The sequence below is a fragment of the Platalea leucorodia genome (assembly GCF_965183815.1).
Source record: "Platalea leucorodia genome assembly, chromosome: 3".
Taxonomy (NCBI): Eukaryota; Metazoa; Chordata; class Aves; order Pelecaniformes; family Threskiornithidae; genus Platalea; species Platalea leucorodia.
Window position 1 is genome coordinate 34397703 of NC_138825.1, and position 26778 is coordinate 34424480.

At 38.6% G+C, this 26778-nt stretch overlaps 2 protein-coding genes across 2 annotated transcripts in view; both read left to right on the forward strand.

Moving 5' to 3' along the window:
* The window catches only part of KIF6 (kinesin family member 6), a gene marked incomplete at its 5' end in the record, with an annotated part of 170119 nt that extends 160785 nt beyond the window's left edge, over nucleotides 1–9334 (forward strand). The window contains 3 exons of the mRNA XM_082306226.1: nucleotides 3970–4086; nucleotides 6015–6121; nucleotides 9262–9334. Of these exons, the coding sequence (XP_082162352.1) occupies nucleotides 3970–4086; nucleotides 6015–6121; nucleotides 9262–9278 (241 nt within the window). The 3' untranslated portion in view covers nucleotides 9279–9334. The remainder of the gene's footprint in view (nucleotides 1–3969; nucleotides 4087–6014; nucleotides 6122–9261) is intronic.
* An 8237-nt stretch (nucleotides 9335–17571) lies between these two features.
* LOC309587340 (potassium channel, subfamily K, member 16-like) lies at nucleotides 17572–26734 on the forward strand (the record flags this gene model as incomplete). Its single annotated transcript, XM_082305458.1, has 5 exons — nucleotides 17572–17784; nucleotides 21775–21889; nucleotides 22428–22594; nucleotides 25011–25176; nucleotides 26511–26734. 5 exons carry the CDS (start codon nucleotides 17572–17574, stop codon nucleotides 26732–26734), a joined length of 885 nt encoding a protein of 294 aa, XP_082161584.1.
* Between the last annotated feature and the right edge of the window lie 44 nt (nucleotides 26735–26778).

Here is a 26778-nt window from a genome sequence, read left to right on the forward strand (position 1 = left end):
AGTTCCTGTCAAGTCTGCAAAAAGTTTTAAAATGCATGTCGGGCTCAGCACTCCCTGTCTGCTCCACTTCAGAATTCAAGCACAATGTGGTGTTCATCCTCATGTAGTCTTCTCCCACATTGGCTTTCATTTAAGAAATTTATCAGATCCTTGTCTGTTTAAGTTACTTCTCTCACTGAATATTTAATTTCACTAGTGTTGAAATGTTCTTGTATTCCCCTTGAACCAAGCAAATGTTGGATAGGTATTCAAATCTTCTAAAAAATTTTGGATTTTTTTCCTTCTCTCAGAAGGAATGCATTCCTTTTTAATTCAGTCAGATCTTTCTTAACCTCACTCATTCTCTTTTACTGAATCTCCTTTGTCCTATTCCAGCAAGCCCCACAGTATGTTCAATCTCAGACTCCTTGGCTCTCCATCGTCTTCTTCAAAATCTCCCTGTCATTTTAGATTCCCTTGGAGATATTTTGAGATAACTCTTCATGTTCTCTGATGACTTGGAGCATCAGATTTTTTAACATGTATTGTCCTGGATTGCAAAATTTACTCCCTATATTAATGCTATGCAAAACAAGGGAAATGTTTACATATTTTGCAGCATTTTCTGTGTAATCATTTTTCATTCCTGTGAATTTTCTGCAGTGTTACATGATGATAAAATATAATCTGTGAATAACATCATTGATTAATGACATTTCAAAGGTTTTCACATTCTGTTGGTAACAATTTAACTTGAACAATTTATCTATGAATTTACAAGTTAGTTAGGCCAAATTTGATTTTGTAACCAAATACTAAAATGATCAGATTTTAAGCAGCTTAAATCTTGCCTGCCTTTACATAGAACATTTGTTCCCCTCATGTCCAAGGCTCAGATGACTGGAGAACTGCAGCTGAGGTTTTTTTAACATTGCAGAGGTTGCACACCTTCAAATTTTACACTTTCCTTTTTAATCTACCTGATTTTCCACTTTTTTTCATCTGGTGAATCAAGCATTCATACTGTGACACCCATCATCTCTCCAGCTCCTCTACCCTATGTGCTTGATGGAGCTGGTCAGTCCATGGGACAGTTGTCTCCGGCCCTTGGGTTCCCGCAGCAAGGGAGATACTGCCACAACACTGTGCACATCTCTCTAGCTGCTGCCCCATGCCTGACTGAGACATATAGCCCCAACAGATGACACCCCCAAAAAAGCAAGTTGCCCACTGGGTGAAACTTCAAGTACTAGGTTGAAAAAAGAACGGAGACATATGAAGCTGACAGACCATCTTTAATCTCCAGAAAAAGCAGGAATTTTACTGAAGCTGTCAGGAAACAGTACTTTAAGATTTCTTAAATTCAACTCAAGGAAAAATCAGATAGATTCAGATTTTCGGAATAAAAATGGGAATTATACATTGTCAAAAGAACCTGAATAATGTTAGAGCTCAGGAGCCAGACAAAGAGACAGGACTTGTACACCTTGTTTGTCCATCCAGATCCAAAACTGTGATCCAGGAGTGCCTATTTACACATTACAGAAATGTTGGTTGGAAGGCACCTCTAGAGATCTCTAGACCAACCTCTTGCTTGAAGAAGAACTATCATCACACTAAATCAGGTCAGCTATGGTTTTGTCTGGCTTTGTCAGGCATCCTGAAATGTCCAGTCCTTCAGGCTTAACACACAGAGAGGGGTATCGTTACCCCCACCCCATGCTGTCATAATGACTTTCCATTACATTTAGAGCAGTATTAGCAAAAATTCTGATCACTGGAACAGCATCTAACACTCAGATGAAGGTGGAGAGTCCTGGCTTCTGAGAACAGGCTAGGAGCAAGTTGCATCTGAGCATACAAACCCCTGCACAGCAAAATTACACTCTTTCGTCCCCTTATGATTCAATGTATCTTGCAATGCCATAGAAACATTATCAGAGCTTCAGTATGAAGGATATAGATTATCCCCATACAGGTCATCCCTCTAGCCTACGGATTAGAGAAATCACTGGGATACATAAATCATGGATTTGAGTTCTGCCAAGCTGAGGGACTCATTTGTTAGATTAGTACTTTAATTGTTAACCTTTTGTATGGAAGCAACACTTTAAGTCATTACAAAAAATAGTTATAAGCTTCCTTACAAATTCCCTTAACTTGCAGAAGAGTTTGCATCCCACAGACAAAAATGGCTGGCTGTAACCGCACAGGCAGAGGGTAGGAGTTTAAGGTCCATCTCTGAGCACAGTAATGTTGATTTCCTGATTCGGGGCATCACCTCACTCAGTATAAGGGTTTTTTTTAATATCACCTTCCTCAGGTGCCCAGTTCTCCCAGAGCACTCTAAGGCAAGTTTTGGCATATTGTCCTGGGTCCAGGAATCCACTTGAAAGTGAGATCTCTAGAGGCCAAACCCTGCCACACCTGTCGTGTCTAGTTTTTTTAATAGATCTGGATCTAAGTCCCCTTTAAAATGTGGATTTAACAATCCTGGAGAATAATTTTCATTTAAATTCAATGGAAAAAATTAGTTCAAACATATAAACTACTGCAGCTTAAAAATAAATTACTTCAGCTGACTCACAGTATTTATAAAATTATACATTCTGTTCATGGCAAATAAAAAGCAAAGAAGCTTATTTCAATTAAAAGAAAGCAATGAAAAAGGATCACATTAAGTCACATTACCTTACATGTGTTGCAGGTTAAGAACAGAGTCATGGACGGTTGCTATGGTTCAGTTGCTGTGTAGTGATTTATTAAACCATGGCTGTATGACTGGGATGCCTAGGTATCTCAGGGCACAGACACGGAGTCCTTTTAGAAAATTGAATTTAGACCCTAAATCACTTAATTTTTAAGAACTGCCAAATCAATGGAAAAAATGTTCAGGAAATCCTAAAGCAGAACTATGATGTGAGGTTCCCAGATATTGTTAAACCACATAGTAGGTAATAACATCACACATCCTTTCTAGCTCTTGTAATATGTATGCGTAATAAAGTATGGAATATTATTAACGTTAAATATGATATTGCTTTAGTTGAATTAGGCTGAGTCTTGAGGTTATTTTAATCCATTTAGGCAGGTGCGAATGGTATGGGACTCAAGGAGTTAAAGAGAAACATTCAGTAAACTGGAGCTGTTCATTTGAAAATGACTTATACTCTTGGGCACAATATCTTCTGCAAAACTGAACCTGGCACAGTGTAATACAGTAAAATTTTAGTAATAAATTTCTTTCCTTTTTCAAGTTCTCTGCCAGAAATATCAATTCGTCAGCCAACAATGAACAAACTACTGCAGAGTTAGAAAAGCAAGAACTTGCCAATCCTGCCATCTACTGGAAAAATCCTAAAACTGAGTAATTCAGTGTTTCCACTGTCTCTAAGATTGGCACCAGATCCGGCAGCATACGCAACCCCCGGGGAAAGGAGGGAGTCCCTTGATATCCCGAGGCAGAAATCTGCCTTCCTAGTGGAGAGGTTCCTTGATAACGATATCTGCAGGGACAGGAATGCACAACAGCTGTTTGCGATATATTTAGCTATCATCAACAAACCACATCCCAAAGCCCTCACTGAGTTTTTATCCAGTCTCCCACTGATTTCGGTAATAATTTTGCCTGACTAAAGAAAGAACGGAAAATGAGCTAAGGCCTCACTTGGCTAATAGTCAGTTTGGGAACTAAATATACCGTTACAAACTGTACATCAGATACATCAAAGTGCTTTACAAGCCCTGCTTAGAAGGCAAATACTAAAAGTATAATCTTTATGAGCTTATTTGTCATTCTTTCATAGCCATGTTCTCGACATAAACCTAATCATCACATGGATTCAACTGAAAATCCTCTTCCAGTAAACAACAAGCGCTTTATATAGATAAAAAAGTCCTGAAAAACAGCTTCTTTGTAGTTACTTAGCATGTATTAATATTCCCTCCACAAGGGCTATATTCTTTCCTTCATTTCTGTTCCTATTCCAGTTTTTCAGAGACCACAAGAGTTAGCCCTAATGAAGATCCAGCTGGGAAAACCAATTCAATCACTTCAAAAACAAGGGAAGAAACGTACTTGGGCTGTTCAGAGGAAAAAGCAAACCAGTAAGTAATATAATGCCTAGATAACCCATTATCAGTCTCTTCAACAACAGTCTCCTTGAAAAACACAAATAAAACTGAAATTGCAGATTTTCCTCCAACTTCCAAAACACCACCGAAGCTGTCCCATAGCTTTACACCAAGCAGCTGCATTACCAGCATTAAAGAGGTGGTTTCTTGTTTGGCTTGAGACTTTTTTCCCCATGAGATTATGAATCCTCATGACGGTGAGAAAGGGACTCTGAAAGAGTAAATAAAAACATTTGAAAGGAAGAGAGATCAGAGTACATAAGTATCGCAGAATGCAGGAACTACACAGAGATTTTTTCATTCTTGTGCTTTTGTCCTTAAAATGATTTGAATCTCCCTCCTACAAATTATTCTAGTAAAATAAAATGACACCAGCAGCCTGGGTGTATCAGGCTTGGCAAAGGTTACGTGTCATGTTGTCTCAAAAGAGGTACTGCTTTGTGAAAACTAGCTTAGGAGGTTAACAGAAACTACTTTTTTTTTTTTTTTGACAGCTTCTCTATTTTTTTCAGCATGCTCATTTCCATGTTCTTTTCTCCCACCAAAACATCATGCCAAGTCAGTATACTTCCAGAAGTTACATTCTTATTGTGCTCAACAGTTCTGGCTATTAAGGTCCTTAGGAAAATATGGTTAAGTTACTATTTTTCCTAATGCATTAGTAAGAACAAATCACAAGAGTTTTTTTTTTCTTTCATCTTCCAAAACAGTCCATTTCTAGAACAGCAAAAAATCATGGAAAATTTCATCCCCCAAAACCTAATGTTTTAAATTGCATTTGTGTTTAAGAAAAACAGAAGAAAAAGAGAAGCTTAAATGGAATTTAGACAGTACCTTCTCAAATATATTGTGTATTTTTTATTTTTTGTATTACTGCTAATCAAATGGAAATCAATAAGAGAATAGTCCTTTACTGGTGTTCTGAGATCACCTTGTAAATTACATAAAAAGAGATATTTTATTAAGTTCATAGCCATTTCTGTATTTTTTTCTATTTTGGTTCACTAATTCAGCAACTGAGGACTTAATTAGTAGCACAAAGACAAGGATATCAGATTTCTGTTTATATGTCAGGCACAATTACATTCTACTGCAATAGTCAGTAAGGAACAGTGGAAATAACTATAATTACAAAGGTAGTATATATAAAAAAAAAGTTTCTCCCTTCAGTTCCACTTATCCTTCCATATTGTAATTTTTATCACTTATTTCTCATTTCACCTTTAGTGCTTAATCGTTAAACAAGGCTAAAGACACAGGGCCAAATTCTTAGCTTTCTTAGCTGATTAGAATAGCTTCATTGTACTACATCATCTTGTACCACCAGAGGGTCTATCAAAAGCAGAGGTAAGTAAGTCAATGATTTAACTGCATAGATACAAGGTCTCAGCTGGGACTGGAGACTCAGCAGCACAAAGGAGTTGCATCTGTCAGCAAATGTCGTGAATGTCATGTGATTGTTTACTTCTATGTATGTATGAAAACTTCATTCCCTTACAGTAGGCAAAAATACTGTTCAAATAAATAACAACATTTTTTCCTGAAGCAAACAAACACATGGCATAGTCACATCCTTCATTTCTTTGGTAAACTCACTACATTAGGCTTTTCTGCTTGGCAATAAGTCTTTGACTCAGCAGTAAAATATTTTTAACCCTTTGTGAGAGGTTTTATAGCTGATAAGCATGTTGCCCTACCAAACTAAAAAGATATTGGCTAATCTTAAGAATCTACATAAGAGCATTAAGAAGTCCTGAGCTTGATTCTCCTCTCAACTGTGCCATCTCTAACAATGTATCTGGAGAACAAAGTCCTCTGTGCTGAAAAAAGAGAGGAGATAATGCAATAGAAAAATAACCTTCTTACTCAGTTGGGTCCACAAGTATACTTTCTTATTCCAGGGCCCCACCAACTTCAAGTACATCCATTCCTCTGACTGGAGACAGCCAGGCTGATGCTGACATCCTAGCTTTCATTAAAGCAAGACAGAACATCCTGCAAAAGAAAGGTAAATCCTGCCAAAAAATAGGAAGCCAAACCAAAATCTCCAGTACAGCATTTTAAAGCCAAAATAGCTTTAGTCCACATTTATACTGACGCAAGTGAGAACTGATTCTGGCTTAAGTTATATTACATTATGTTCTCAGCCATTCTAAACACTTGAGGTTCTTCACATGTATTTATTTTAGTAGCTCAACGCTGCAGTGTAAAACTATGAAGGCTGTCTGTTTTTCTCAGCCACCATTGGTGAACTTTCTGGGGCATGCATGTCTGTGCAGCCTGCACAGTGTATTTCTTTACACTTAAGTATATGCATTTGAATGTGGTTTCTTGATGATTAAAATATTTCCAAAATTTTCTGTATAGATTTTCTTTAAACTATCTGGCCTGGTTTTCAGCTGGTACAAATTTAGCTGTAACAATTGACATCAAATAAAGATTACACAAATGATTGCACTGTACCCTGTCTCATGAGGCAGACTGGCCCACTGTGTCTAGCAGAGTATGCCTTTAACAGGTATTTCACTATATCAAGGTCTAGTGAAACTTTCTATGGGTATTTGTCACCAAATCAGGTACTGAGAGCAATCACAGGTAGGCAATAAAGTTCACTTTACAGTGTAGATAAGTAGATAATTGGCAGGAAGCAGAAAGCAATAAATACACAATGGTGGCACTGCAAGGTAGCCTAAAAGTAATTCATCATGATAAAGAAAAATGACCCATGATTTTCTTGGGTTTTTTTTTTTAATAATAGTTTTTAGTGGCAGCAACCAGATGGAAGATGAAAGCGGTAGTGGTTACTGAAGCAATAACTTTCCATCAGCACTTGAGTGCTGATGACAGCATTATTCAGCAAGCTATCAGCACCTGGCAGATGGTGTTAGCACTGTCACAAAGTGGGGTTTCAGTATCACACTGCTTATCAGAAAACTGTCAGGTAAACACACAGTGGCTGAAAAAAATGCTTCCCTACACTCATCCAAAGCAAACACTTAACACACTTAGGCTTTGGGATCCCTTTTGTCTTTATTTAGAAAAGCTGTTGTCAGGTTTCTTCTGCAAATGAAATTAAGTTGAATTTATAGGCAGCTCACCAGAAGAAGGTTAGAGATAAAAGTGTCTTACAACAAACCTTTCAGGCCTTTAGAAGGTCCAAATCTGACTCATTCTGTGAAGTATGGTAATCTAACTAACAAGAGCACAGCTTGTCCTGTGATCATCTCCTAAATCATACCATATCAGGAATGTCTCTCTCAAATGCCTTTTCCAGCCTGATTGGTTTCCAGCCACAGGCTATTACCTAGCATTGTCCATCAGTTTCAGAAGGGACTAGGCATTATCAGCATTGACAACTATTAGACCCCAAGTTATAAAAGGTATTCTTGCAGAACAAAGGACAGTCAACACTTTTAAAATTGTTCTGAATTTCAGTTAGACAAGATGAGCTCCGTGTTGCCCTAGGCAGCTGAAAAGGAATGGAGTAGCATTTGGTCATCCTGGCAGTGCAGCACTGGATGACTCAACCAACCACTAAGCATAGGCAGGGGAACAAAAAGAAAAGAGGCTTCGTAAGTACAACCGGCATATTACAAACATGTAGGGACCTGATGTGCCATGGATAAGATAGATAAATAAGAGACAGCTCAGCAGCAAGTTCTGAGAAGGATTTGGAGTCAACCTGGCAGATAAAAGGTGGCTTTTCTTCCTTGACTGCTTGTGAGGAAAGGGAAAACCTCCCAGATTTGAAGGATGGAGTCACTGATAGCAGGAACCATTGATGAAAAGAAGTTTGTAAATTCTAATTTAGCAAGATGAAGGAGGGTAAAATCTACAGGTTAGTACTACTAAGGAAGTACTTCGTGCTTCAGCACCATAGTGAAACCTGAGGACATTTATGAGGTGCAGTGGCAGCCTTTCTAACTGGGAGAAGAAAATGGGCTGAGAGACTCCACTATTCCCATATCTGTGATAGCATTATGTGTTCCCTTTTCCTGTGAGACATCACTTCACTCTTACCTGACTTGTTTCTAGACTAAAAGGAGATGAGAAGCACAGTAACTGCTGTAGTGTTTGAGCATCGTGGGCTATATGGAGTTTCTGATAACAGTTGCATCCAAAGCAAAGAACTGGAGGGTTTTCTTTCTGAGGGTGTGGATGGAGACTTGGTTTTGTTTATAAAGAAAAACTATCAGAAGTAAAGTCGAGTTAAGCAGAGAGGAAGAGTAGAAGAAGAAGGAATGTATTCTGACGGAATACTTTTGGGGAAAAAGTTATATGTTATCAGTCTCACACAGAACTTTTCCTCAATAAATTTCAAACGTATACAAAATAAACCAGAGAGAAATTATTTGCCCAGGGCCACTAAGCTGGGTCAGACAGCTTCATAGAGAAGCTAAGCGTGCTGAGTCCCAGACCAGTGCTCTGTTGTCTCCTTCCCAAACTCTCTTCAACTGAGATGTTCAATAAGCATTTCTGCATCTGCACACAAATGTACTCACTCCCTGCATGATCATTACACACAGAGTGCCCTGCAGGAAACAACATGAGAAAGCACAGGTTCAGCCAAACCAAGTCTGCTAGGCCTAAAAAATGTCAACATACATACTGCTCTTTCCTTTATTGATCCTGACCCTTTCAAACTGTTATATCAGTATCTTAGAAGCAAACTGAGGGCCCCACTTTACATTAGCTGGGGCAAAGGGGAAGGATAAATGTGTGCAGAAGCCAGTGGAGTGGAAAATAAGTTTCATAAACAGAAAGCATGGGAATGCTCAGTATCCTTAGTGACAGTAAAGCAGGGGAGGGAATGAGAGGTCTCAGTGAAGATTACCTCAGGGTTTGTAGGTCCTTACCTGCTTAGCTTTCTAAACAGAGTGGAATTAAAGCAGGTACATTCACAGGGGCTTGCTGGGATTGTTAAAGCATTGTAATAACTACATTGGAAAGCTTTGTAAAAAGGACTACTCTGCAGACGTGCTTTGGTTACCTTGTTCAGTCTTGAGGTAGAGAAATGAAAATGCAGAAGAGTAGATGAATGACTTATTGTCTTAAAATCTTTCAATTAAAAGATTTTTTTTCCTTTCTTTTGTTTTGTGTTTCTGAAGTTCGTTTTAAAACTGACATGTATTGTTTATCTTCTTTCAGGCTTGGGGAACAAATGAAAATCTTGTTGCAGTCCACTATTTCCTTTCAGAAACAGTTAAAGACCTTTATTCTTTCCCTTCCTCTTCTGTTTAGAAACAGGTACGAATAAGTACTTTAGATGTACAGGTTTAATTGGTAAAGGTATAGAAATGGTTTGTCTTTGACAGCAAAATCCATTTCTCTGGGGAATGATATTTGAATATTTGCTCTCAGTATCTTCAGCTTGCATTAAGATTAAGCAAAACTAAAACAACCAGTCAGGAGTTTGCCAAATATGTTTGTTTATTGAGAATTCATTGTATGTTTTCTAAATGTTAAAATTATCTAATGTATTAATGCTCTTCCGCATCTTTAATCTAGGAAACACTTATTACTACTGATGGTAGTTTTGTTTGCTTTGATTTGCGTAAGGCTTTATTAATCTAGTTGGCATCCAGAGATGTCTGTGCAAAACTAGTAGTTACCTGGGTTACAAAATTCTATAAAATTTCATTTGAGACATATTGCTGATTTTTATTTTTTTCCCCAAGGAATAGTAGTTTTCATATCAGATGATTAGAATACTGAGATTGCATTGCAATATGAACATAATTTTTTATCAGAAACTAATTCTAGAGTTCAAAATTTCTCAACTGTTTTTTTTCATTTGAACACATTAAATGTTGTGCAAAATATACACCCTCCCCGAATATACTTTCAAAAGAAACAATGACACTTAATAGGCTTAAAGTAAAACAAGGAAAATACTTGTAAAACACAAATGAGATGTGAAAATTTAAATGCAGTTGTATCTTATATACAATGTAAGTTCATTATTGACTTAGTACTACTTTATTGCATAATATCTGGTTATGCAACAACTTATTTTACACATCAGACTAAAACAAATAAAAAAATGCAATACAAAATACAGTCTGTTTCTCTGAGATATACATACTTCCAGATTGAAGCCATCATTTTTCATGCTAGTGATAAGCTTATAGTCATGCATTTGGAAGGGTTTGGGTTGTTCACATAAAAATACAGCAATATATTGGCAGAAGCCACATATCATTTTCAAGGATGTATATCTCCTTAAGTTGTTGATACTTAATTCTGTGGCAAATAATTATTCAGAAGTACATGGTGAATTGGTATTTTCAAACCTACAGAAGATAGATGTTTATCAAATTAACAACTAAGATGCAATCAATCAAGAAATATTAAAGTTATACATTTTTCTGCATTTTAATTTTCTATAAAAGTCAGCACAGCTACCACATAAATTGGTAAGCTTCATGCAGAATTTAGGATGTATAAGGTGAGATAAAAGTCAGATCTACTGTCGCTTTGGGAAGAGAGAGTTCAAGGATTTGGTCAGTGGTGGGAAAATCCACAAGTCTTCCCCCTTTCGTATGTCTGCTTTGATGGCGATTATATTAAAATATCCTCCTTCTGCCAGAATCTTTATCTGTCTGTCTTTATTTTTCTTCTTCTTACTCTCATATATATGAACACTGCATTAAATATACACTGAATTAATGTTCATACAGCTTCATTGAGGAGAACAGGGCCACCATCCTGCCTCCATCCAACCCAGCTAGCTGAAGAAGAACCAGAGGTTCCAAACCGTTGCTGGGAGAAGCAGCTGTCTTTTTCAGTTTTCAGTAAAATCCCCATTAGGATGAATTTATTTGAAGGTGGCCAAAAGAGAATTACTGGTACAACAGCTCATTTCTTTTGACATTGAAGCACTTCCAATAGCTTTCAGTAACTGGTTAAGAGAGGATCTCAGCATTACCCTGGTATGATCTATGTGACACTGCTACTACTTGATGACTACATATTCAGTGTTTTGTTCTCAGTTTGCCACACATCTAACTCACAGAGAGAAAAGATTGCTTGCTCTCCTGTTTCAAAATTCTCTAGGTTTTTTTTACAATGTTGTAAAATTGATGTGAAATTCAATCACTATCAGCAAAGTAATATCTGATTGGCAGAATGGTCTGAGATTAAGATTATACCAAACACAAAAGAAGAGCTTGGACAAAAGTGCATCCAATAATAGAAAACCATATAAATATATAAAACCATATAAATAAATATAAAGCCTTTCTTGCTTCTTTTGGAAATTTTCATAATAACGTGGACAGAAAAGATTGCTCATTCAGTACATAGTAGTCTTAAGAAGTAAAGCATACACTTTTTTAAAAACTGCCTCTGCTCTTCAAAGATTGCCTCTTGGGTTCATACGAAAATTCAGGGTGGAAAGGACCTCAACAGGTCTTTAATCCCACCTCTTGCTCAAAACAGCATCAGCTATGAGATCAAACCAAGCTGCTGAGGGCTTTGTTTAGTCTGGTCTTGAAAACCTCCAAAGATGGAAACTGCATAACCTTTCTAAGCAATCATCTGTTCCAATGCTTGACTGTCCCTCATCATGAAAAAGTTTTTCCTTATGTCCAGCCTGAACTTTTCTTTTTTGTCCGTTGTCTCCCTTCCTCTCCCAAGCCACACTGTCAAAAGCCTGGCTCCATCTTCTTGATGGCCTTCTCACAGGTGTTGGAAGGTTACTGGGTTTCCTCTCTTGTCTTCATGAAATCATTTATTGCTTCAAGAAAGTTTGGTTGGCCACAGATGAACAAAGTTACTTGTTTTAATAATTTATCTTCATGTAATTTCTAGATTAATTTGAAATAACCCAAGCATTTACTGCAGTGAAGAAACAATCAATCAGAGGCCCACATTTGATTCCTGCCTAAGCCACCTGTAAAACAGTATAGCTAAGCATATTCTCATGCATACCTGACTCCTATCTATTCACTGTGATATCTGGCTGCTGATTGGTTAAATGTTTTTATGGTAAATACAATTTATTTATTATCTCCACCCAGAATAAATTAAAATATCTTTTTTTGTGGAGATTTCTTGAGGAAGTAGCTCTACAGTGCTAGATATCATACAGATATTTCCAGGATTAATTTATGCCAGACATTGTGGATCAACTCATCTCTTATTTCAAGGCATTTCCAATCCTTCTATATAGTTTATTTCAGGAGGAGATAGACATTCGCTGGTCTCCTACAGCAACACAGCTTCTGGGAGGGTCAGGATATGACCCAGACTTACAATAAAGGCCAAAGGGTCTGTTCTCATTTATGCTGAATCTGCCAGGGATCTACACACAGTCTGGAACCACCCTAGTGAAACCCTTGAGCTCACCAGCTTTTGGCTTGGGCATTTGTCTCCGTTTTCATCACTTCCTGGCCACTGCAGCTTTCCAGAGAGCTCCAAGGAGAAAATGACATAACCTTATGTTGAGTTTCCATTGCCTGGAAGATGGACAATGCCTAATTCAATCTCCCTTTTTCACTCCTGCGTTTTTTATGAAAGAGGCTTTGAATTGCACTAATGAGGTTCACACATGTAACAGTGTAAGTATTTATTGTAATATCTTCCCAACAAAAGATTTTATTGTTCTTACCTGGTTTAATCAATCATAGGATGCAAGTGTTTTATGTCAATAATATAAACTGAGAGCACTTCAACATAATAAAATGTTAAGATCTTGTAAATGTTGCCTGTACCAGATATCTAGCTGGTGAATATGGATGCCAACAAGATGAAAATCTGGAAATGCCTAGTTACATATAGCATGTTTGGTAGCTCTATATAGAATTTGTTTGTCTTTTCAAAGTCCATTTTTAATAACCACAAGAATCAAACTTCTGGTTTTAGATTATTTCATATGAATCACTTTTATTGTTGTTTAAATCAATGTTAAATGATCTTTTTCTAATATTCTTTTCTGTCTCACTTCCTACAATGTTTGCTTTGAAACCTCACCAATAAGGCAAGCAATGTAAACTCGTTATTTCTAATAGTTACTATCCATACCTTGATTTGACACCACCACAATGAAATTGAAGACTTTTGACTAAAACTTTGTTTTCCCTTTCCCTTGAGGGAAATCTCAGGGGCTGCACCTGAGATTTTCTAAAGATTATCTTCTGTTCATTTTTTTGGGGCAGCTGAGGTGCTTCATTTGACACAAACAGTGAACTAAATAAATACTTGTATTTGTGGGTCAACAGTGGGTTTACCCAAATGCATTTATACAGATAAAGAACAGAAACAACAAGGTCTACTTCCAATACAATAACTACAGAATTCAAGGAAACTTTTTTATTTTCATGGAATCTGTCTGAGAAAAATACTATTGAAATCTTGGAACTCTTTATAACTTTTATCCGAAAATGCTTCATGTTTTCACCTTTGTGAGTGTAAATCAGGAAGTCAGAATGATGGGTTTAAATTTGGAGTGAGAACAAAATCAGAAGTAGAAAATTGCCAGATGGCAGTGTCGTGCCTGAACAAATGCAATGTTACTGTTATTTATATTTAACATGATTCTAAAATAATTTCCTTAACTCTTCTCTGAAGTGCAGGGTTTAAAAGTCATCCAAGGAGCAAAGCAAATTCAAAACAATTCAGTATTTCTGTGTACAAACTGTTCAGGCTGAAATGCATACCCTGTGAAAGAATGGGTTCCTGGATCTTTGCATCCAGTTTGTCATCTGGTTCTGTACAGAGACATTTCTTCCAGAAAAACTAGTCCAAAAATCCACTCTTCATCAGAAGTTTGAGGATGACAGGATCAGCCAAGGTATCTAACCATTTAATTACTTATTTTAGAAACAGCTTATTTGTGTTTGTGTAAATTATACTCCTGCTGATCACAATGGTATTTTTTCTGGCTTTTGAAATACAGAGTGAGGAAACCATGTCAGTTATTTTTGGCCTATCTTTTATTTAGCATCTGTCCATGTTTAGGAATTGTTAGGGACTGTAAACAATTGGAGAACCCTGAATCCTTTGATTTGCTCCAGGTAATACATGTAAAGTGATTAATTATCTTGATTGTAGACCAGGATGTCATTTTGGTATCTGTCCTTTCCAGAACAGCTCAGATTTTCTCTGGGAAAAGCTGGATCCTGCTGGGTCAGTCACATATTACAACAGCATTGAGGGAGGAAGATATGATAAGTGAAGAAGTAATCAAGGAGGTCATGTTCAGTTCTGGATTCAAAATATGTTTTGTGAGAATTCATTCCTTAGCTTTGAGACCAAATGCACTCTTATGTTTAACATTGGCAGGGAGCACTGGAACAGAAGGACCTCTAACTAACAGTCAACTTCCAAGTTCAGCTACTCTCAAGAAGTTTTTGCTTTCAGCATTTTTTATTTCTAATGTTTGTGAACTCAGGTTTTGTTTATTTTTTAATCAGAAGAACATTAAAAGAGCAACAAAAGAAGTTAGACAGCGTGCTTTCTCATCCCATCATCAAAAGGGATCTGCTAGTATTGTTATGTCGGCATATTGTATATTACACCTTTTTACCTGGAAGCCAAATTTCATTTCCAATGGGGTAAGCCATGCTGAGCTCACTCTTCCAGATTCAGAACCTGCTCAGAAATCAGAATTCTTCAGTTTACTTCCAAATGTATATATTCGAGTTTCTTTTTTCCTGTGGCAAGACATAACTTCTGGGCTACCGCACAGAATCTTGTTTTGGTTTATTCCTATGTTGCAACCCGACACTAGGGAAAAAAAAAAAAACCTTTGCAAACAGAATATTGATGATTTCTATAACTTGAAATCTATAGGTACATATTTCTGTAGCTTTTCCATGCGAGTAAATATGGCAGCATCAGCTACTTACTGACTGTTGTCTTTCACATTTTCAGAGCACACTGCTCTGCTCATCTGTATGCAACTGTGCATGTTTATGAAAATACTTGCTTAAACGTGTGCTTCATTGGTTTGCCCTTGCATTTATCTGTAAGGTCATTCAGCTATAAAGTGGTTCAGCTCTAACTGCATAGCTACTCTGCAGTTTCTTGTGCACATACAATCGATTTTTTTTATTTTTGCATCTTTCTGCAGAAACACTGCTTTCTACATCAGCCCCAGGACACATCTTATCACATATCCCATGTGTCTCTCGAAGTTCTCTCCAGCTGTTTGTTGTATTAGCCATTAATTGATTTTTTTTTTCCTTTTTTTTAAATGCTTTTCAAATAATAGTCATGGTAAAGATGATAACACCTCCTCTGAAAGTTGATTAGAAATCATTTCACTTGGCCAACCAAATAGGATACACCATTAATGTTGAAGTACTTTAAGCAGGAATATCTAAAGTATAGAAGTAAACACACCTTGACAATTTTAGTGACTCAATTCACAAACCCCTCAAAAAATTAAGACCCTAAAAGTAAGCCTAAGCAGACATTTTTTCTTAAGGCATAATTTAGACTGCCAAGTTTGGCAGCTGGAATGCTTTGTTGAACTGAACAGAACAGAAGGGCACATAAAAGAGGTTCAGTGCCATATTTATTCATTTATTACTTAATTAATAGTTTCATACCCTTAATTGTGAAACCTACTTCAACTGTGGGAATTTGCGTCAGCCCAGCTATGCACGTGTTTGCATCCATTCCAGAAAACCAGTAGGCTAGCATTCTCTTGAACTGGTAGACATAGGTCCTATAAACTACAACATGACAAACATCTGGATCTGTCACCAGAGACAGCCCTGCTAGTGTAACAGGCAGTTGTGCAACATCCCAGGCTTGTCTACCCGTAACATTTCACAAGGTATGGAACAACAAGCTGTACCTTTTAATTATGGAAAACAGGCGCAAGAGAGAAGTTCTTGTTAAATACTCTGAAAGTAATTGTCATCCTTAGCACAGACCAAGAGAAGGCCTTCCATCAATGATAAGTTGGACATCTCAGTTGCTTCAGATCAGTTTGCTTCATAATGTTATTGCAGTGCTCGGTAATATCACTGCTGCTATAGCTTCTGTCATCTCCCAAATGTTTCACTTCAGCTGAAAAGAAACACCAGAGCACCAAGGCTCTGAGTCCTTGCACGTTGCACTTCTCTACTGAAATCTTTCTGTCCCCCGGCCACAGCAACAAAGTGGTCCCAGACAAAGACCAGGATGTTCTTCTGGGAGTTCTCCACAATACTTTTCACTTTTCAGAGTGACAAGTGGCCTTCTGCTGCCAGTCAGTGTTCCTCTTCTGGGTGGAGATGGCTGGCCCTAGGCTAGGAGTGCAGTTCAAATGGCCAGCACAGGGCTTTTCCCAGACATGGATATGAATGAAACCATTTTTTCCGTCTTTTTCTCTGAGCACTACCTCTTGTTTGAAGGTAGGTGAAAACCAATCTGAATACTAAGTGAAGGAGCAATATCTGTACCCAGAACATTTTAGTGGGAAGGGAGCTTAATAACAAAATTGCAGCCCTGGCCACATGACCTTCTTGCTCTGCGTGTTTTCTTTCAGAAGCAGTGTGGCATAGATGACACTAGCCATAAAGCTCTTACTACAGAATAATATGCAAGCCCAGCTCATTTCCAGTGCATGATAATCATTAAGGCTCCCATGGGTGAACCTCTGATACTTTTTTAGCTAACGATTAACCTTAAGCCCTCCTTCCCCTTTATGCATTTGGATTAAAAGGGCAATACGGAGACTGAAAGCAGTAGGCATGAGTGGTTCATTCTCTAACTCTATGGACTAAAGGGTGGAGTCATCTGACAAAGAATTCAGGAGCAGCAGGCCAGGCAGTGAGGGGACCGATATTATTAGGGTTAGAAAAGAAAGGGAAGGTCTGTCTTGTGACCAGGCCGAATTCAGGATGTTCATGAGCTTCATCATGCTGCTTTCACTGGTGCCAGCAATGTTTGTATGGTACAGAAGGCAGCTATTGACTTTTCCATTTATTCAGCTCCATACTCTTCTTTGTTCTGGGAAGTCTGCTGTAATTAGAGAGTTTATAGTGTTTTTTTGTACAGAAGTCTAGTGTTTAGAGTAAGACTTTACTTGTCAAGACTTTAAGAGTCTATTTGTAACTCTATATTCGTATGACCCTGGGTAAGTCATTCAACCACAGTTTTACTTGAGCTTCCAGCCTGGAAAACAATACCAATCTCAGAGGGCTTGTGTCAGGCTTCATTCATTTGATTGAGATCTTTGGATAAAAGTTGTTTTAATAGGAGAAAAACACTATGATTCACATTCTTATTAAGCCATAAATGCTCTCCCTTTATTTTGGACAGAGAAAAGATGTGGAAGGAGAAAATTTGCCTGTTTTAGTCTCATTTTGTGTAGGCCTGATACCTGTATGTTCTGTTAAAAAATTCTCCAGGGGAGTAGCTGGGAACATGGGTGTGTGATTCCTGGGTGTTCTGGGTAGCACACATCTTGGGACAGTAACCTCTTAAGTACTGAGCAGGGACTGGCAGCAGCAGAGCAGCAGCATGCCCCTCCTCACCATACACAACCGGCAGATCAGCTGGACTCCGCTGCTGGTACTGGGGTATCTCTTTTACCTCCTCCTGGGCGCTATGGTGTTCCAGCTGCTGGAGAAACAGGCAGAGACCCACTTTCGGGACCAGTTCCAGCTGGAGAAGCTCAAGTTCCTGCAGAACTACACATGCTTGGACAGGCAAGCCCTGGAGCAGTTTGTACAGGTAAGAGGAACAGGCTCCCATTATTTTGGCTCAAGCATTATTTTGGTTAGAAGAAATTATACTGTTGTGGCCAAGCATGTCATAAATTGATCTGCTGTCCATGACATTAAAGGACTAACTGTACAAGAGAAAGGCAGAGGTTTCTCAAGCCCATTCACTTACCTCTTGATCTATTGCACTTCTTTATTTTCCCAGTCATGAACTCCCAAAATATGCAAATCTGCTGATGCACCTTCGTGCTACCTTGCAATAATTTCAACTTCATGGTTTTCAGCTCTCTCATTAGTTGTTACATGGGAATTATGCATGGGGACAAAAAACAAGAATCAAACCCAGAAGTAGTAGGTTTCCCTTCCAAGGTTTCCACACCTGTGCAAATTCTGCCCTTCTTTTGTACTAGAAATTGTCTACTGCCTTTGAAGGTGGTCCTGCACTTCCAGGCCTCTAAAGAAAAGATAAGTCAACCATCATGAACTGTTATCTGTCACTTATAATAAGAGATAAAGGGCTCTTGGTCAATATGGGTTGTCAATTAATGACATCTTCAATTACATTTTAATCTATTCCTCAAAACTGGCTGGAGATAAATTACTAGACCTTTCTTGGTATTATTATAGACATATTCTCACTCTAGTATTGCAAGAACTGGATAGAAATCCTTGAACTACCACTTTCTTTGTGCTCAAAATTTATCCAGTTGCAGAGCTGGGTGCTTAAACAGGTTGAACTCTTTCTACCACGTCATTAAACCTGATAGAAACTCTAAACATGCTGCAAGTTTGCACTGTCCGAGTCAGAGGACTTCCATGAAGGTAGCAACAAAAGGCCCAGATTCTGTGAATGGATTTAAGCAAACAGTGAAGTCCAGATTAGAAAGGGAAGGGAAGGTGCCTGAACCTCTGTCTACAAGGACAATGTTCTGATTACTAATACTGTGATATATTTCTTGTGGAACATTTGGCATTGGCCAGAAAATGACTAGAGTTTTCAAGAACTTACATGCCTAAAAACATGTCTGTTTTTTTCAGTTTCACCTGTTGGTGATATTACCTGTCTTTCCCTTATCTCTGTGATAACGATTGTAGAGGAGAAAACCCTGATTCTCATTTTAATCCAAGTTGGGATACTTCATAGGATTGAAAGTTTTAGTTAAATCTCTGGTACCCTAGAAATCTTAGGGAGGGTTCACACATGTCCAGATTCTCCTCTCTCTGGCTCCAGTGGAGCCTCCTTAGCACTGCTGTGCCACTCGGAGAATCACATTTTGCCGCATCTCTGCCGAATTAGATACATTTCACTTGTAAGCTATTCCAGACAAAACCGGCTGAGGGCACCAAATTATCACCTACAATGCACCAAGCTTCAAAGTACTTAGACTTGATTAAGTGCAGGTGTCCTCTGACTCACCTGTCATTTATAAAACCTCTTAAGAAATTTGTCTAACTCTTGCTAAGAGTAGAGAATAGAAGTCTTTCCATATTAAATCTCTAAGTCTAAAACTACTGCAGGGAAGCAATCATCTCTCTGTACGTTTTAACTGTATGGTTAAGGAGGCCTGTTCATTCTGTCAGAAGTTCCAGTCTGAAAAGTCACAGTATTCAGGCTGTGGTGAGACACAGCCGCTAGATTCAGTCTGCTCAGCTGACAAGTATAAGGTGTCTTGTCTTATGGCCAGTTCTTTAAACCTTAATCCTGGAATCTGAGAATCAACCCAGGTTTCTTTTTGCATATACATTATCACTAATAATAGAGTTACCACTTTGGCTTGATTGTACATGAAGCAAATTCTTGGGATTCCATGCTCATAAACTGCATTGGCTCTGCTTGGCTAAAACTGCCTAGCTGAGAGGTGGCCCCCAGCTGCAGCTCCTGAGCTGAACAGCCTGGAGCTTTGGAAAAGTGCAGATCCAAACTCTGCGATCTAATGTATCTCTGGTAAACATGCTTTGGTCAGGAAATTATGGCATTCTGACAGCATAACTGAGAAGCAGATTCATTGAGTAAAGAGGTACCTTTTTAAGTCCCTGTTTTGATTATGTCCATACTTTTTCAGCCTCAAAGGAACGGATATAAATATAGACCAAGAGGACCAAATCCTGGTCTATGACCACAACTGGCTGCAATGTGCATTGGCAGGGGGACAGAAACAGAAATGGCAGGCAGTTTTTGTTCTCTCCACATCCTTCTATAGCTTTATGTAGGCTTTATACTCTTACTGTAAATTATAGCACATTGCTTTTACTTACTGGCTACTTCTGCTCCCAAAGGCAAAAGCTCATGTTCACCAACCATTCAACAGCTGCTCTGTTGGCACTCCAGCCATAACCATTACCTGAGCTGTAGAGGGCAAGGAGCTAGGAGTCATTATAACTGTCCCACATGAACCTGTTTGTTTAGGAACGATTTCCCTGGGCACAAGGATGCCATTTCTTTCATGGGGTTGTACTTAAAAGCAACAATCATACCAAGAAATCTGGCCTTGTCAGACTACATCCAAGTGTTCAACATTCAACATTGCCTTACTCTTCCATGTTGGTTTTCATGCTGTGAATATAGCTCCTCTGAACTCTTGTGCATTGAAATGGATAGAACTGACAAGTATTCCTTACAGGGATGAATTAAACCTGTGATTATTTTAGACATTTCAAAAGACTCACACCTCAGTAGCTTCTGTGTGTTCCTTCTAACCAGCAAATAAAATAGTCAACTCTAGATAATTTGACATGTCAAATTCTTCTCATTCTAAGAACAGGCTTTTAATGGATAATGTGAAGTTCTTTGTCATAGTGAAAAGAAACTCTGTTGACACTTCAGTCAGGAGATCACATGTGACTATGCCTAGCAGCCCTATCTGATGGACTTGACCAATGCTGTAGGATTTTTTACCAAAGGAATAACATTAGCTATTAAACTTAGGATACTTAATCCACTAGCACAGATCAGCTAATATTGCAGAACCTATGCAAAATCAGATACCTTGTAGTGGGTATGTTCACCAGATAAGCAATCCTTCTGGCAATGATCAACATTTGAATCAAGAAAGAGTACCTTCTTTGGTCTCATACTCCTGGAACCAACTAAAGCTGGGGTTGCTGTTCTATCCTGCTCATGTCTTGCATCATACAAAAGTCTCTAGAAGAGATGAACAAGTAATTCCTTCAGGCATTTGGCAAAATGATGAAGGCTGTGAGCTAGACCTCAAAATTGGTATGTAACAAACAAGGGGATTCTTGAAACCCCAGCCACTGAGCAGAGGGTAACCAGTCTCCTTCAGAGAAATCCTCAGGGAGAGCAAAGGAACACAATCTTCACTAAGGCAGCTAACAAGATACTTGATGCATAAATAGGAGCAGCATTTCTTTTGCACATAGTAGTTTTGGTCATCTGGTAAGAGCTATCTGGAATAGAAGAGAATATTTCATTAGCTAATTTTTCAGACTAGGAGAAGCCTAATATTCATTGAAAATTATTGGGAAGACCTAGCCAAAAATGGAAATTCATCCTCACTAGTAATTACGTGGAGGAAACAGAAATGAGCATGTTCCCCATGCCCCTCCCCACAGACACAACCATACATTTACACAGGCCCAAATTAAAAACTGGAATGAGATGACTAGACTAGGGAAGGAGAGAAGAGGAACTGCCTTTATTTTTTATGGCCTAACTTCACTTTCTTTTTCCAGTTTGATCATTTTGGGGAATCCCTCCACTCCCTTCCCCTTAGCTTTCAACTAGTTATGAAACCTATCCTACTTCAATGGTCAGTTCTCCAGTGACAAGAGTTCAAGTTCCTGGCCAGCTCTATTTCCAAGTTTTGCCATGTCAGCACAAGGCCATTTTAGTCAAACTCTACCTTATTATCAACACTGTTTATTGCTCTGCTTGCTCAAGATGGAATACAATATTTACTTCTCTCTTTTTTTCTGAAATTCTTCCTGATTTGGTCTAATGGGTTGCTCATCTTTGCTCCTTTGACCTCTTCTGCCTCAGGTCCTCATGGAAGCATGGGAAAAAGGGGTCAACCCAGAAGGAAACTCTACAAATCCCAGTAACTGGGACTTCAGCAACTCCTTCTTTTTTGCAGGAACTGTTGTCACCACTATAGGTGAGGTACTCTCTTTCCTTATAAATTGGGGTTTCCTCCAGCTGTCCTGTAAAGCCCCCAGAAATGTGCAACTGGTGGAATGAATACACCTGCGAGACAATCTTGACTACTGTGGGTTACAGTTTTCTATTGGTTTCCAAAGATACCTGTTATTCTTGTGTATCCAGCATATTACACCTGCAAAAACAGCTGAGTGCCTACTTGGTACGTGCAATATCATTTTGTGCATGCACAGCACATCTCGAGGTTGCTTTGAAGCACTCGGTTGCACTCACCACAAAATCAGAGACCTATAGAAAATTACAATACTCTTTAAGAGTAATATTTTTTGTGTTAGATATTCTGTTAGTAGCAGTAAATGCACAGTGCTCCTTCATAAGCTATAGCAATTTGTAGGCAGATTTAATTGCAGAAAATCATAGGTCCACAGGTTCCTGAAGCTTAACGTAGCTGAGTTTCCAGGCCTAGGAACTTCTCATGATGGCCTGCAGCCTGACTGTAAAGCCTTTTAATGCAGCTGCTTTTTTCTTTTTTCCAGGTTATGGTAACCTGTCCCCCAGCACAGTGGCAGGGCAGATCTTCTGTGTGTTTTATGCCTTATTCGGAGTGCCCCTCAACCTGGCCTTCCTTAATCAGTTGGGGAAAGGCCTCAATGCTCATCTGATTACCCTGGAAAGATGGGTGCAAAAGCCAGGCCGTGCCCAGGTACAGTGTCAATCTATCATTTATTTCCACTATTTTAAAACTAATTAAAGCTCTCTTCTCAGATAGGTACAGCTGCTGCTAGATTGGGTTTCCTTGTGTGTGCCTACATTTTTCTGAACTACAGCAATTACGTGGCCCTCTGTATCAGAAAATTGATATACTGTATTTATCTACGATAGCTTTAAAGCAATTTGCTTTTGCTTGACGGACTCTAGATTTGCCTTTTTAAAACCTGACTCAGCAAAACTGCTAAGCAAGCATGGCCTCAGTTTTGAGCAGGGTGCTTAAGCTCTAGTGACCTTAGCAGAATACATGCACATACACACATTGCTGAAGCAAGCTCTTATTATCTAGCCTATGCTAGCATCTATTCAGAATGTAGCTCTACACTGTGCAAAGACAACTTATTTTTATTGGTCTGCCAATCAGCTTCAATTACCTTCCCTGATTGTGCCACCAATTTAGCACTTCCTTTTATTTTCTTGAAATGTAAATAAATACTTCTTCTTCTTAGTTATAGTTTATTGGGGAGTCATTGAACTTGTCCAGATGTATTGGAATAAAGGAAGCACTGATAATAGAAAATACATGAAGGTCATTTATAACAAAATTAGTGCATGTTTCTGAGTAAAGGTTCAATGAATTGACCCCTTTCGTTAGGGAAAAGGGAGATTAGATATGTTAGGTATGTTGAAACATTTCAGAGTTCTGGCACAAGTTTTTTGCTCTTTTTCATTTGTAAAATCTCTGAGTCACTGCATTCTTTACCTACACTGGGAAAGCTATAAAGGTACTGTCAAATGTAGAATTGCTTTATATGAACAAGAAGTTCTTTAGCTGCATAACCTATGGCTGTTCCCCAAATACATGCAGCTCTACCACCAGAAGGATTTTCATGCTAGTATAGCTGCATCTTTCCTCAGATTTCTAATAGCACCTGAGGGATGTGATTTTTTTTTTTCTTTTCACTCCTGAATTAACACCTCATTTTTGGCAGAACTCCTATGATCAGACAAAGCTTTGGAGCTGTATCTGCTCGTTCACTCTGAAAAGCCTCTTCCAGGGAGTTGGTTCATCTCCTTTTAAACACAATTTAGTCATGCTTTGGGAAATTAATTACAATCAGTTCTTCTTCATTCCTGACTTACTGTCCCCTATGTTATAAGTTTGTACCAGAAAGTTCTTAAAATCCAGGGTAAAAGTAATATTGTGCATTTCAGTATAAAATTTTATGCAAACTTTATTATCTAATTAAATGCTATTACACTTCTGGAATGAACTAAATGAGAACAGATATCAACTATCACCCTGTTGGTCAATAATTCTCAAAGTGCTTTGCAAATGAGGTAAGTATTATTATACAGCTGGAGAGACATGGTACATAATATAGAAATGATTTGTCAAAGTCACCCAGTAGGCTCAGACCAAGTTTGTCAAGCTCAGTGGACTATTTTATATGTGAGATAATACAGAGAGAGAAAGAAAAACATGATACCTGGACCTTCTACTTTATAAACAGTGATTTGGCTTTTTATCCAGTCACAATAGGCACATGCATTGAAAATCGTACTCTGGTTTGAATGTCCTTGAGGGCATTTTTAAACAATTGTAATGAGTTTGCATCAGCCTACACATCCCTAGTCAAAAGTTCACCAGAGTGTGTTCCCTGGAAACCCATGAGTTCCTGATCCTCAGTCCCAAACTCCTAAAATCCCCTGTCATGACCCATCCACTGACCATTCTGTGTACCTATCTATTGCAGCTACATACGCTGTAACTTATCTCCCAGAAGGCAGATGTTTGTACTGAGACACAGATCTGCTCTGTGCTGACAGAAAACAGTTCGGCTCTGAATGCTTCTAAGTTAAAAATAAAAGCAGGCAAACTGACTTCACTTAGATTTCATCCAAACATATTTTTGGCTGAGCTCTTGCAAGCCACTTTATAAATCTTTGGAAGCAGTCATGGTGTAGAGAACCCTAATTTGTTCTTGCCAATCTTTGTATCATGAGTTATGCAATACTTGGTGATTTTCCTCAAAGACAGGAGCCAATTGATTACGAGAGCATCTCCACTTGAGTTGAAACTGTAAAGTGAGTATTTCTTTCCTATGGTTGCCATAATAAGTTTGAAAATGACTTGAGCATACTTAAAAACTCATTGCAAAAAACTTTAAAAATATCCTCCTTTTTTTCCTAATTTTAAGATTTTTTGGATTCATGATTAGGTACAATATCTATGTGCAGGGTAAACAGCAAGGTCAGCCTGCAGTGCATGGAAGCATTGGTTTATCCTTTTTTTTGAACATTGCTTACAGCTGGAGTGGGTTTGTGATTCAAGAGCAAAACAGACCCAGCAGTTTCCAGTAGGCAACTGCTAAGTGCTGTTTAGCTGCCATTTTCCTTTTATCTTTCAGGTGGTTCAAACACTGGCAGTGGCCATCTTCCTGACCACTGGGACCTTGCTTTTTCTAGTGTTCCCACCACTGGTCTTCAGTTACGTAGAAGGCTGGAGCTACGGAGAAGGCTTTTACTTCACCTTCATCACCCTGAGCACCATTGGATTTGGGGACTATGTAGTAGGTAATAAAGAAGGTGAACTGGATTGAGCTTTGTTGAGATTAGTTACTCTAGTATAAAGCTAAATACAGAGAGCATAGATATCCATTCCAATATAAATCTGGTACAAGAGCAAGCTGAGCCAGACTGGTAATAATGAGCTAATGTATTATACGACATGGGCATTTTTCTCTTGACAGCTAAGCTGAGAGTCACCAAACTCATTTCACATATGCCACTGAACACCCATTCAACAGTGACTATGTCCAAGCTGGTACAAATGTGATCCATGAGTGACAGGTGGAATATAAATGAAATCTCTTTGGCAATATTAAGCCTGTGAACCATACTATCCTAACAGTGATTTGTTTTAGCAAGTGCCTACCATTCCCAATAAGAAATCATGTCAAATATGAAATCATCAGTACTTACAGTGGGGAGAATATTACTGACAACCCCAGGATGCCTGTGAAAGAAAACAAACCCAGTGAGATTACAGAGTCTAGAGATCTAGGCTGAGACATAGCAATAGAGACACGTGAGGGGCTATTTTTCCACCCACTTATTTGAAGAAATGCTCTTAACAGATTATGTATAGTGTGTTTATTTGTTAAAAACACTAGGGTCTGTTACCTCACGAGTAGTAGCTCTCCTCTCCTAGAGGTCGTAACTGTGTTCCCAAAGGAGATGAAAACCCATCCCATGCTGAATCTGGGCACTGTGGAGTTTCATGATGATCTGGGTAACAGAGACGAGGTGGATGGCTGCAGTGCTGTCCTGTGCCCGTATCAGCTGCACCGATTGTCCATGCTGTGGAAATATCAAACTAGGCATTAAGATTCCCATAACCACTTACTTAAAATAGCTGCATTTCCCATATAATATTCTCCAGGTGATTTTGAATCCTGGTTACTGAGGTATATCACCCTACAAAAAGCAATCACTATATCACTGAGGTAGTAAACTGTATCTTTCTAAATCATCTGAGATCCCGTGTGTCTCTTGATTAAAATATGGCTAATATGGATTCAACACTCGGTTTCCAAGATGATTTTTCTCTTTGTCAGTGACTAGGAACACTTGATTTTGTGCATCCCTAATTAACATTAGATATGGCTATTTTTATGATATAGCCTCAGCTTCAGAGATTTGATACCAGCTGTGCTAAGCTTAACCTGAGAGTTGGAACACAAAAAGAAAAAAGGGGGAAAAAAAAAAAAAAAAAAAGAATGTTCATAGATCACACAAACTTGTTAAACATACACTTTTGCGGGGGTGGAGAGGGTGTATGAGTATGTATGCTGCCTGGCAGACCGAAGCTGTCAAGATTAATATGCAGAGTTTCCTGGATTTTTCAGGCACAAACCCCAACAAGCACTATATCCCAGTGTACAGGAGCCTAACTGCGATTTGGATTGTTTTTGGCTTGGCCTGGCTGGCTCTGGTCTTCAACGTGGGAGCTGACTTGATGGAAAAATTCCTTCAGCTAAAGTGGCACAAGCCTGACTTAAGCTTGGCAGAAGGAGCCACCACCAAATTGGAAGATGAACCTGAGCAGCCTAGAATCCACATCCCTAGCTGAGCAAGGTACACAGAAAGCGGTCTTGAAAGCACATCTTTCATCTA